At 46.7% G+C, this 12,682-nt stretch overlaps 2 protein-coding genes across 7 annotated transcripts; one reads left to right on the top strand and one right to left on the bottom strand.

Moving 5' to 3' along the window:
- Positions 1-181: 181 nt before the first annotated feature.
- THUMPD1 (THUMP domain 1 NAT10 acetyltransferase adaptor) lies at positions 182-3,926 on the bottom strand. Its single transcript, XM_080386696.1, has 4 exons — positions 3,650-3,926; positions 3,184-3,364; positions 2,544-2,792; positions 182-1,954 (listed from the first exon to the last, which is right to left on the bottom strand). Exons 1-4 carry the CDS (start codon positions 3,863-3,865, stop codon positions 1,626-1,628), a joined length of 975 nt encoding a protein of 324 aa, XP_080242822.1. The 5' UTR covers positions 3,866-3,926; the 3' UTR covers positions 182-1,625.
- Positions 3,927-3,958: 32 nt separating this feature from the next.
- On the top strand, positions 3,959-12,661 carry LOC308063567 (acyl-coenzyme A synthetase ACSM3, mitochondrial-like). 6 transcript variants are annotated; one of them, XM_080386708.1, is made up of 7 exons: positions 4,013-4,471; positions 4,514-4,666; positions 7,930-8,075; positions 9,505-9,704; positions 10,439-10,649; positions 10,924-11,026; positions 11,850-12,661. In XM_080386708.1, exons 1-6 carry the CDS (start codon positions 4,400-4,402, stop codon positions 10,979-10,981), a joined length of 840 nt encoding a protein of 279 aa, XP_080242834.1. In that variant the 5' UTR covers positions 4,013-4,399; the 3' UTR covers positions 10,982-11,026; positions 11,850-12,661. The 6 variants fall into 6 exon arrangements, 4 of the variants coding, with proteins under 4 accessions (XP_080242834.1, XP_080242832.1, XP_080242831.1 ...); XR_013927988.1 differs by having other exon boundaries at positions 3,959-4,666; positions 10,909-11,026; XR_013927989.1 differs by having other exon boundaries at positions 4,013-4,666; positions 10,909-11,015.
- Positions 12,662-12,682: the final 21 nt, after the last annotated feature.

Raw genomic sequence — 12,682 nt, 5'->3', positions numbered from 1 at the left:
AGAAACTATCCCTGACTCTGTCCTTAGTAAGTTAATTGGACTGTCTTAAATGGTGATCACAAATATCACCTACCAATAAACATTTACAGTTGCCCTCAAATGGTTCTTTCCTATGTGTGACCTAGACGTTGTTGGGTTTAATCCACACACAAAAAGTTTTAAAATTAAAAAAAAACACCAATGGAGGTAAGAAAGCAGAGTTTTAATAAATGGGTGGTCAGGGAGACAGGACTAGGGAAAAAAGTCATCTTAATTTTCCAACTGCTATAACAATTTCTGAGATTATAAATTAAACTGTTGAGACACTTGAACACATCCTTTTCATTAGACCAAGACAAGCAGCAAGTGGTGTGCTTGAAGATGAGTCTTTTCCTGTTAGGAAGGGGCTTTTACGCTAGAAATGAAATGCTAAAGCTAGACAGTTGAACAGGAAGCATAGTCAAAACCCTATTGGAAAGCAGGTTATAGCTGCACTGGATTTGGTTGGTTCTTAAAAGTCACTGGGATATCAAAAGAGCTGCTGTAACAGACACCAGAAAGACTCACTAACATTACTTTCAGCCTGAACTAAAATTAATACTGTAAAGCTAAAACTATTACCAAAAAATTCAATTTCATTCCCCTTAACCAGTATAGTATAATGGAGAACTTTTTACCTAATAAATTTTCAAGCAGTATTTACATTCAAATTTTGGAGACCTAAGGGGGGGTGGGGGGGGAGGGAACCCAAACAAAACCAAAACCCATGACTTCATCACTCACCCACCCCCCAACCCCATGCCACCCAAGGATTAAGTCTTTGGAAAGAGCAGGAAAAGGCTATTTACAGGAAATTACTCAAAAGAATTCTGTTAAGTGATACAATAGTTTCTATGAACCAGTAACTGCTGTATGCACAGCTAATGTAAACACATATGTAGTTTTTGCTAAAGCCACCTGCAACGCCTCCACTGTACTTCAACTGTTCCAGAACAGTAAAATCTATCCTCTAGATCATCCCATAGTATTCAAGTATTTTGATCATAGCAGTTCTTCCCATTCACTTTCAAGACTTAGCGTATCCTTGTAGGGCAATGTGTGTGTGTATATATATATATGTGTAATCCTCCATCATACAGGAAATTATCAGTCTTAGCTCATTTTGTTGTTCATACAGAAAAATGTATCAGAGTTCTGCAGCCACACAAGTTGTGAGATCGCTGCCTTAAAAATCCTCTGCAAGCAACTGTTTTTTCAGATCTCTCGCTTCTCCCAATGCTTCCCGATAGAGCTGATTCTGCACTGCCTTTTGGTTTCTGTAGCCATCAGATGTAACAAAGGAGAGTCAATATATGTCAGGATGGTCACATCGACATATGCATGCACACACACACAAGCTTTTTGTGCTAGGTAAAGGCAGTTCAGAAGTAAAATGACAGCAAGCTTCACCATAAAGGTGATGCACTCACATCTGCTGTAACGTCAGCTCCACCTGCAACCAGCATTAAAATTCTTACACATGTGGATTTTAAAAATAAGATTTCAGAACAAAACCCACTCTCCTCTTTAAAATGCCCTTTCAGAACTCTAGGGCAACTTTTAAAAATAGGTTTCGATTGTGTTTACCTTTCCTTTCAACCACATTTCTACACTGTCAGCACATCGTTCCTCTTGGGCTCAGCTTGTATTTCACCTTGATTCTTGTTCTCTTGTTTTACTTCTTCTGAGCTCTTCTCCTCCTCCTCAGTTTCTGGTTTTACTACCTTCGAGTTCTGTTCTTCTGTCAGACATGATGGGTTTTGTTGCGTGTTGTCTTTGTTGCTCTTTACCACCTCCTGTAGATTGTATTTTCTGAACAGAACATAGTCTCTCACGACACTCAAGCAACAGACGTTTTTTATTATTTCCACCACAACGGTATATTGTGGGTTATTAAGATCAACTTTGTTTTCTGGATTGAGGCTGCCCACAACTCCTGTAAAACAAGAGGTAGTTTGAAAAACACTGGAAAAAAATGCTTCAGAGCAAAATCGTGCCCTATTGAAATGATAAAAGTTAAGTGAGAGAAGGCAACATCCCCCTTGTTACCAATTACTCATTTTATAATTGCTTAAAATAGCACAACAGAGCAGGACCCTTAGAATATACCACCAGTAAGACTGAAGTAACTGCACGCTATCCCACTGCAATTACCAAGAAACAAAATACTCTAGTGAGGTGGAGCTATGAGTTGTATATTCAATGGAAATAGTGACACATTATTTCAATATAGCGTCCAGAAAGTCTGATAGCAGTCATTTCAAAGCACATATAACTGACACTCCAAATTACCCACAATGCTGTACTCTCTTCTGCTTGTTGTCTCTTAAGACCTTGACACCAACAAGGAATACTGATGTCAAGCTTTTGTAAGTCTTAGAGAAGCTTTTGTGATTCAATGTACAGATTTTAAGCCACAAATACATACAACCATTAAGACCACTTTTAATAATCTGACCTACATTACGCATGCAGTTGTGGCCTGCTTATACTTGTTCTTAGTTTTGTGTGAAATCCATACATACCTGCCAATTCCTTAATTACTTCTTCCCTACTCATATGACTGTTATTACGTGCTTTGTAAACAATCTGAAAAGTACCCTTATTAGGGGCTTTAAACCAAGGCTCAAAAAACGTTTCTGTGTATTTTTTCATATCCTCCATAAAAGCCTTGCAAGTTCCAGAAACTGGCAGCATGCGCAGAATGACTCGTGTTTTCTTCTTTTTAGTGGCATGCATATCCTTTAATATATGGTGCACCAGGTTCTCGGGTTCTGCAAGAAAAACATCTAAGTGTGAGAAACAAATTGAAGGCGTTTCCTGATTATCTTCCTTCCTCTAATTAACAGGCTGGGGAAACGCAGGCTTGGCTGTGCTGCACTGCTGTCAGCCACACATCCTTTTCTGTAAAGAGCTGGTTCACTGTACTAAAATGGGATAATCCATGATTATTTGATCAAAGCAGATTCCTCTACCAGTAGTGGCTCTGCCAATGGCAAAACTCAGTGACAGTGCCAAGGGAAAGAGGAAACCCCGTCTGTCTTCGATATATGAGTTTCCTGAAGTCACACTCCGTGGCCCATCACCAGCGTCCCAGGGCCGGTCACCAGCGCCACCAGCGCCCCTGGGAGCGGTGTAGCCCCACAGCACCAGCGCCCGTCCCACCTATGCCGCGGGTCCTGATGAAGACCACGTTGTTGGCGCCGCTCTCCACCGACTGGAACCGCTGCAGCTTCTGCTCGGTCGAGGCGCGGATCTGGCCGACCTCCTTCCTCAGGGCCGCCTCCACGTCGTCCTCGTCCTCCTCCCTGTCGCTGCCGGACAGCCGCTCCTCGGGATCTGGGAACTGCACACAAAGCACGTCCCTGCTTCGAGGGTTCGGGGGTACCGGTGCCCGCAGCCCCGCGGCCGCCGGCGGGGCCCCGGCACGCCCGGGGCTGGGGGTGCCCGCATGGGCCGTTCCTGCCGCCGGCCTGCACGGGGTGGCGCCCCCAGCTCCCCCAGCCCCGCGCGCCCAACGCCAGCGGGCCTCCTCCGTGCAGAACGGGGGGCGGCCCCGAGCGCTGCCCCACCCGCGGGAGCCGGGCCGCCTCCCGCCCGGCCCCAAGCCACCGGCCGGGCCCGCACGCACCTGCTCGGGGCCGTACAGCAGGTCCCCGTACTCGCCCAGCAGGCTGTAGGCCTCCCCCACGCACTTGCGCTCGTTCATGTTGCAGGTGATGAGGATGCCGCGCATGCCGGCCTCCAGCTGCCGCCCGCCGCCGCGGGGCCGCTTGGCCCGCCCGGCCGCCGCCGCGAAGTGCCCCTTGGGCCGCCGCTTGCGCGCCGACGGCTCCGCCGCGGCCATCGACCGCCACCCGCCGCCGCGCTCCGCGATGGCGTCAGAGCCGCGCCGCCCGCCGCCCCGGCCCTAGCGCCCGCCCGGCCCCAGCGCCCGCCCGCCGCCGCCGCAGCACAGCGCCGCCCCGCGGCAGCCGGCCTGGCACAGCCCCGCCGCCGGGCGCTGAGGGAAGCACGGATCCCAGGCGGCGGGTGGGGTCCCCGGTGCGCCCCTCGGCAGCCTTCCAGGCCCCGCTGGCAGCCGGTTGCTGCCGCTGGCAGCGCGGTGCCCCTGGAGGCGACAAAAACCGAACCCGCCGCGCCCGACCCGCAGGCCGCCGCTCGCCTCAGGCCTCGCACCTGCCGTGGTCGGCGTTCCCCGGGCTCGGTTCTCCGCACTCGAGCTCAGCTGTGGCCAACTCCGGCCGCTCGTAGCCCTTGATGCTTCCTCTTCCCCCCGAACTTCGGCTCCAGCGTTAAAGGCTGGGTTGGTGCGAATGGCTCTGGGACAGGCAGCGGCCCGGGGAGAGGAGGGGCAGGGTGCTGGCTGTGGTGTGGGTCCATGGGTGGCGTGGGGCCTGCAGCTGTGGGGTCTGCAGAGTTGGGCCCAGAGCCGTGGGGCCTGCAGCATCAGGCAGAACTGTGGGGCCCAGAGCCGTGGGGCCTGCAGCATCAGGCAGAGCCGCGGGGCCCGCAGCCATGGGGCCCGGTCTCAGACACCAACCCGCAGGCCCCACGGGGGAGAGCTGCAGCTTCCCCAGCTTCCCGGCTTGCTCCTGAAGGCATCCCGGTGGAGAGGGACCAGCTGAAATGGAAGCTCTTGACACAGGTAAGTTTAGGCCTGAGACACTAGAGAACACGCACTGACAGAAAATCATCATGGTCCATAGCGCAGCTTCTAAAGGAAGGTGTCCTGTGCATCCCTGTCCCTGGGGCCCTCTCCGTGCAGTAACTCTGGAGCTTCTTGGGCAATTAAGGATGGGGAGAATTAAGTTCCTCTGCATTTTGTGAGAAGTGGTGGAGGAGACAGCTGATCAGGCCTCGCTAGGGGCAGGACCATTGTGTTATTCACATGCACGGAATCCACTCAGGCTAAAGCAGGAAAAAAGGAAGCAATTGATGGAAGTATTTATCAGTTATAACCACAACAGGAGGTGGCATTTACATCTTATCTGAAGTTTTGTTCCTGCAAAGCCTTTGAGGCTCATCTAATTCTACAGCCAGTGTTAGACATTGGGGGGATTATTGACCACACGTACGTTAAAAGGCACTAAATCTTTGCAGGGCTGGGGTTATGTGAAGGACTCAACGTTCTGCTGAATTACAGTGATAGTCTCTGGAGCTGGGCATGTCAGGACATGTTTGAAACGAATTTCTACAGGCACCTGTGAGAGGTGCAGGGGAAATCAATTAACCACTCAGAACATAACTAGGATACCTCTGTGGTAAAAAGTGCTGGGGGACTTGGAAATGCCCATTAGTGCTCAGGAAAGTAGTTGTATGCACTACCAAAATAATAGGTTATAAGTTAGGTCCCTGTGGAAGTTGCGAATTTCTTCCTAAAGTGGAAACCTTCTTGCCTACGTATTCCTGGCACATTGCTGACAGTCACTGACAGCCATTGCTGTCATTTTCTCTTAATGTTTGTTTCTTGTCTGGGGTGGTGTGAGCTTCTGGGTAGGGAATCCTGTTAAGGCTGTTCCTCTGCCTCTCCTCTGGGAGGATTTCGCCACATGCATTTCAAAGAGCTGTTTAAAATGTCACTACTGCAGACTGCCTGTAGGTCTCCCTTTCCCGCTAGGCAGAGAGCAGCTTTGTTGTTTGGGGGAATCTGTTTTGAATCAGTTTCTTTCTGCTGCAGTGAACATTTCAGGGAGCTGGTTAACATCTCCTTTGAGTGTGCTGTTGACAAACAGATGTGGCAGATCCCCGGGAGGGAGTTCTGGCAAAAGTGCATGATCTATGTGCCAGGAAAGGCTGCAGCTTCACCCTCAGTCATCACCCAGAGGACTGTTCTGCTCCGAAGATGTAGATGTGTATTAGCAATCTCCCTGCTGACCTGAGAGGCATGGTTTGAGGATGAGATACAGCAGGAGCCATTTAGGACTCTGGCAGCCAAGCTCTTATGAATCTTGATGCTCCAATTTAACCTATGGTGCCACTAGGTCCCTAGTGAGTGACATCCTCGCAGGAGAGAGAGGCGGAAGGTAGAGGCATGCACCAATGCTGCAGCTGTGCCCACAGTGGTGCTGGACTGTGGCCTGCATGGCAGAGGGAACAGCACATGTTCCCTCTTGCCTCTGCCGTGGGAGCAGAGCAGAGGAGGCAGCAGTGCTGGAGCACCACATAACTGTGTGCCCTCTGAACATGTGGCAGAGCCCTTACAAAACCTTTCAAGTCACCAGGTATGAACAAAGCTGGTGCAGGCACCAGCTGCAGCATCCCAGGGATCAACACCCACTGTTGTCACAACTGAACTGGTGTGGTTCCTGAGCTACCTGCTGAGCTGTATAGTCACAAAGCCAATCTCACAGGGCTGTTGCTCCCGTGTTGCCCCAGCCAGAGCGTAAAAGGCATGGGTTGCCTGTAGCAAAGTCTTATGACTGTGTTCCTCCATGGGCTGGTGGGTGGGAGGAGGGGAGGAAAAGGAAACAGGAGAGATTTGGGACTCATACTTTCTACTTCCACTCTGAGCTCTGCAGAAACCTATCAGCTTTTCTCACTGTGCTGAACTTGGCTGCCCCTTGTGTGAGTCTAAAGTACATGTAAGAAACACAGGAGCCTGTCCCTGGACACGGTAATGGTGCAGGAGCGGGCATGTGGCCAGGAGCCTGAGATCTGTGTAAGGAGTCAGAGCTGGGACACATGCAGAGCTGAGAGCGCTCCACTTGGTGGAGGCAGTGCAAGGTGGTGTGAGCTGAGGGGCAGTGAGCTGGGACTGACAGCCTTTTGACAAAGGAACTGACCCTCCACCCACCCCTGCAAGCCGCTGACCAGGATGTTTTCTGGCATGGGAGCGGTGCTGGTTTGCCTCCTGTCTGTCCACATTCCCTCTTCTCTCTGCCCCTCTCTGTCTTTCATTTGGCTGGGTTTATCTCCTGTGTTTTGTCATACACAGACTGAATGTTACAGATACAAAAAATGTTGCTTTGCTTCACTAAAATCACATGATTTCACAGCTGGATAGTTATTAATTCTTATTAATTAAGAAACTAGCAGGTTTTATATTAATTTGTAAATCAAAGTCAGTTGTCAGTGCATGAGAATAAGTCCTTCAGAGTTTTCAGACCTGCTAAGCTGACTCTTTGAGAAGTAAGGCTTTGCATTTTGGCTCCTTATTCAGGGAGTCTTTTAAAGTTTCTCTTTCTCATAAAGTGATGCTTTTTGCTGATCACACATCAAAATGATGTTTAAAATATCAATGCTTAGAATCTTTTCAGGGCTTTGCTATGTTCATTTCATTCCTAGCAACCAATATATCCCCAGTGCTGATAATCTAGAAAAACTGTAAATATCTTTGTACCAAGTGACACTGTGGTCAGCCGGTAATTAGTGCACCATTGCTGGATTATCTGTGTAATGTCTTGGTGTGCGCTGCTACTTCTGTACTGTCACTCAGCGTCAGAGATTTCATTTCCAGAAGGCAGAGCCGAAGTGCTTGGGTAGCATTCAGTGCCTCTCTGCTATATAAGGCAACTGAAACGTGATCTACAAGGTTAGTGGGGCTTATAGAAAGGAAAAGAACGTGAATTATAGGAAAGCTGCCACAATGACAAGGTTGTGTTGCTGGTTGAATGCAGGGTGAGGATCTCAGCTGCGTGATGGTCACTGGAGAGCAGGGGCCAGACAATGGCCAACTGGAGCTCTCCTCAGCAGTTACTCCAGTTAACAGCTGGGACTGTTGTTCCAGCGTATTCCGCTGTGTAGTAGTAAAAGCTGTTCTGAAACGGAATGGCTAATACCAGGTTTGTATCTCTATCACTGTAGCATTCCTTGGAGAGATAATCAGTAAGGAATAACCTTGAAGAGGCTATTAGGGCTCTTGTTCCTGTGATTTTTTTACTGAAGATCCCACGTGCTATGTCCCTGCAGGCTTCCCTGAGAAGATCTGTCCAGCTCTGCAGCCAGCACTGCCCAGTTCACATCTCTCCAAAGCCAGAAAACAACAGTACAGACCAGAGGTGCCAGAGTACTCCAGCTTTGCAGATGTGCTGGACAGATGGACTGAAGTGGAAAAGGTAACAGTTACTTGGCTTCTCTGATGCCGAAGTATTTAATGCTGGTTGTTAATGCTGATGATCTGACAAATCCAATAACCAAGACTCTGAGGTTATGTTCTGATTGTAATCTGGTGATCATCTCATGCAGTTTGAATCTGTAAATCCCTTAGGCCACATGCTGTCCTGTCCGTGAGTCCCAGTAGTTCTTTGCTTTCATCAGTAACTCCAGCGAGATTGAGCATGAATAAATAGTTGCTTCATAAATGAGACTGTGAACTGAATGACTCTAAACCTTGCATCAGTTCCCATCAGCCATGACATGCACCCTACCTGGATGTGCCAGGGACATCGTTTGACCTCTGTGTTTTACTGCCTACCTGTAAAATGAATGATAAATACAGTGTAACATCACCTCACCCACTTATCCCAAAGGTGAAATCTTTTGCATCAAGGACTTGGAATCTACAAAACTGAACAACTTTGAACCCCAAACCAGATGTAAGCTGTATGCAAGGAAGGGAAATGTGGGGGGTGGGGAGAAAGTATAGGTCTATCACCTTTCTTACTACGTAAGTCTGAGCTCTGTGGATGTTGGACTGGTTTTGCAGGCTCAAACTGTTCATGATGTGGTGCTAAACGCAGTTACATCCAGCCTGGCAACAAGAACAGAACAGAGGTATCACCTGTCTGACACAATTGTTCCTGTTGCAGGAAAAACAGGTTTAGGCAGGCTGTGAACAAGGAGCAAGGAACAGCCTCTGGAGAAGGTGTTTTGCCCTCTGAAGTGCACAGATAAAATCTGCTCCCCTGAAAATGAACCTTAGGTTATTTTACCTTCAGACAAATAATAAGGTGTCATATTCTTGCTGCCCCAGTGAAGCTTTTGCTCAGGAGGTGACATACTACACTGCTACTGCTAAATGCATTGGCCCCCTTTAAAGCACATTGCATGCATCCATTTGAGATCACTTCACACATAAATTAGGTGAGATTAAAGGTCACACTGTGTGGGCCTATGCTTTTAAAACTGTGATTTAATTTTCAGAAGTACGAGACAGGCCCAATTCCAGATGAAGTTGAAAATGAGCTCTGAGGGCTCAGGAGACTCTTGAGCACAACCCAGAGGTACTCGCATTCATCAGCTGCTTTGTTGGCATGACCTGAACCAGAAAGATTCTTCTTTCTCTGTGCTGATTACTTTATCACCTCTTCAGAGTGTAAGATGAAGAACTCGGGAGAAGAATACAAATTTAATTTCTTAAATGACATTTACAGTTCTTTCTAAGGGAGAATTCTCTGCGTCGTTTGGAATCAGTGGCAAATTTCTGTTGATTCACAGGGTTCTCCAGCACTGAATAAGTGATGAATGCTTTTCTTCCTCAAATTTAAGGTAAAGGCAATGTGTTTCTAAAATGAAGCATTTGTACTGTACCCTGTTGTCCTATAGGAGGGGAAAAAAGACTAAACCCCCTGCGTTATGGTGGGTAGATGGTGCTGAAGAAGGGCTGAGGTGGATCTTTGAGGAACTGTCCAGGAAAGCGGCAAATGTACCCTCTGATGCCTGCGGCATGCAACAAGGAGACAGTTACTCTGATTTGGCCTGGATCCCAGATCAGTGGCTGGTGAAGTTGGCTTGCGTGAGAACAGGTCAGTAAAAGCATAGAAATGGTATGGAGGTACAGAAATTGTGACTCAAACCGATCTCTGCCATTTAATACACTCAGAACTACCAACATGCTAATGATGATGAACTAGTGTCATGCTGGTTAAAACCACTCTTCTTCGTGCCAGGTTTTTTCTTCATGGTACCTTTAGGACTTTCATGCGTGCTCTAGCTGTTAAGGAAACCCTGTGAGGCCATGTGCCTCTGTCATTCTCCTCTTCCCAGGCACTTGTGATTCCTCACATATGCACCCTCTTGCTAACTTGCAATGAAATTAGCCCACAATTAACAAAGTGTTTCACATGTTCCCCTGTGGGATCTGTTCAATACTCAGCTCCCCAGCATTTACAGCCCAGAGCATCCTGGTGCCTCACAAACACTAGCAGTATGGCTTGTGAGACAATGGCTATGTTTACCAGCAAAGAAGTCAAGTCCAGAGAGATGGCATGTTCCAGGGGCAGTGTTTTCAGAAAAAGGGAAGTTATTCTGTTATTTTGCTCTCCCATGATCAATAGAGTATTTGCTAGCTTGTGTTAATCCTCATGTAGCATTTAATCCATCAAAGAAATCAGTGTATTTACAAATTTAAGGCCAAGTCCTGCTTTTAGTACAGCTCTGTCCCACTCAAAAGAACAAAATAAGCTGAAATCTGCGTGCAGGTACAGGTGTCATTCATAGATGTTGAGACTGTTTTTCCATTCCCCTTCCTTCCCTTCAGTAGCTGTCTGGATTCCTGGCACGCAGCAGCTGACAGCAAAGGGCATTCTTCATCGACTACAGAAATCCGAGGCGAAGTGTGTCATCACTGATAATTCCATGGCACCAACGGTAGACTCAGTGGGGGCCGAATGCCAGTTGCTGAAATTCAAGTTGCTTGGGTCAAAGGGCCACAGAAGAAGGATGGCTGAACTTTTTAAAGATCTACTGAAGTGAGTAAATACCGCTATGAGAGCACGACAGCAAGAAAGAAAAGCACAATTGTTTGTTTTGAGTAGGAAATGTTGGCACACACCGATATATTATTTTCACTCTTTTAGGCCTGCACAGTGGAAAAATATCAATGTTTATGATACTTTTGTTTGCTGCAGTTATTTTGGCTAAATATTTAAAAAAATGTGTAAGTCACACTTTCAAACCACTTTATTAATCATTTTGCTTATTTAAAAAAATGCTCTTTCTGATCACCAGTGTGTGACCACGAAGTGTCAAGATCCAGTGGGTATTTTACCAGTGGAATTACAGGATCTGCAAAAGTGGGTGAACATTCCCACAACAGCTATGGCCCTGGCCTCACAGTAAGTGGAAGGTACAGATACCATTTTAAATCAGACATATTTCTGTAGCTGGTCACATAGCAGCAGGAAGAGAAACAAGATTTTTACCAGAAGTTTTTATTTCAGTAGTTCAAAAAGCAGCAGTTGCTGTACATCCCCAAAAGTGGTGGGGTTTTTTCCTTAAAAAAAGGCAGTTTGAATCCAGCTGCCTTAGTTTATAATGGTAGCAGTCATAGAGTCACTAACTTCTTTTTAACATTCCTTCAACTTTTGGTAAATCCTTCATTGTGTATAGTTATAGATTGCCCATCAGCACAAGTTTATGAAGTCCACACCATAAAAGGGAGTGAACCCTGGGTCTGTCAGGCTTCTGAATTCATGTGTGTCTGGATTAGACACAGCTCCTGCAGGAACAAAATGCTCATGGTTCAGAATCTTTAAATTTATAAAGCAATGTTGTTTATAAAATTGGTATGACAGTGCACTTCACTGTTAACAGGTGAAGAATTAAATAATCAGAAATACCAAACTAGAAGTAAACAAAAAAAAATCCTCATCCCTAAAAGTAAATTCCACAAAACCCCAGCACTCTCATACATATTCATGCAACACCATGTTCTGAGGTGGTGTTAGCTTGTCTGTCAGAATAATTTTTCCCTTAGAAAAATGCAACATCAGCCTATCCTGATGACACCCTCACTATGCTGTAACTTCGTCCTGCTCAGAAATTCAGCCTTTTCTAATCACCATTTACCCAAGACATGGATTTGCTTCACTGGCACATCTCTTTGTTATTTTAGTATTTGCCTTGTTCCTGCCAAATAGAGACTGTGGATTGTTTCCTTGTGTTACCAGGTACTGGCTGGACTTGACTTCCTCTGATATATTTTGGAATGTGTCAGCCACAGGCTAGGCAAAGTCAGCTTGGAGCAGCGTTTTTTCACTATGGAGTCGGAGGGCATGTGCATTTGTACATAAGATGCCACACTTTGACCCAAGCATTGTCTTTGAGATAAGTGAAGCAACAAACAGCACTATACTTTCTGTCTGGTCTTGCCCAGGTTTTCATTTCCCCTGGCACTGCACAGGGGCAGTACTGTCCACCAGGCAGTAACCAACCAGTTAGTTAAGTGGTGAGTGCTGCAAATACGTACCCCAAAATAAGAGCATATTTGGCATCGGTAGAGTTTCATCATATACTCTGCTCTGGATTTGACTACACAAACCTGCAAACATCCATTATTAGGTCTAAAAGCGAAGTATACAAGAAAATGTTTTGGGGTTTGTGGAGCACTTTGGTGGTGTTACTAAAAGAGGTGTCAATAACAGATGAAAGAGAATTTCAGTTCCCTGCACCACACAACTCAAAGTTAAGGAGTGAAGAGGCAGCAAGGTTGAATATCTTTAACAAAAGGCACCAACATTATATTCTCTTAGATCCTCCACGCAGTTTGTTCTGTATTGCAGTTTCCTCCCTTTCCCAATAGATGGAGTTTGTTCAACAGCTGCCAAAAACTTGGTGGGAGTATTAGATGAACTGCACCAGGCGGAGTGGAGAAAAGATTAGAAGCCCGTGTTGTTTTTTAATAGGAATTTTTAAAAAGTAAGATATTGCAGATTTACACAGTAATGGTGGGTAAAAAACATTATACTATATCCTTCTTAGTTTAGGTTTGAATGAATTCTTA

The sequence above is a fragment of the Falco punctatus genome (genome assembly GCF_963210335.1).
Source record: "Falco punctatus genome assembly, chromosome: 4".
In the NCBI taxonomy this organism is placed as follows: Eukaryota; Metazoa; Chordata; class Aves; order Falconiformes; family Falconidae; genus Falco; species Falco punctatus.
The sequence above is the reverse complement of the archived record's forward strand: the minus strand, read 5'-3'. Positions and strand labels throughout refer to the sequence as shown.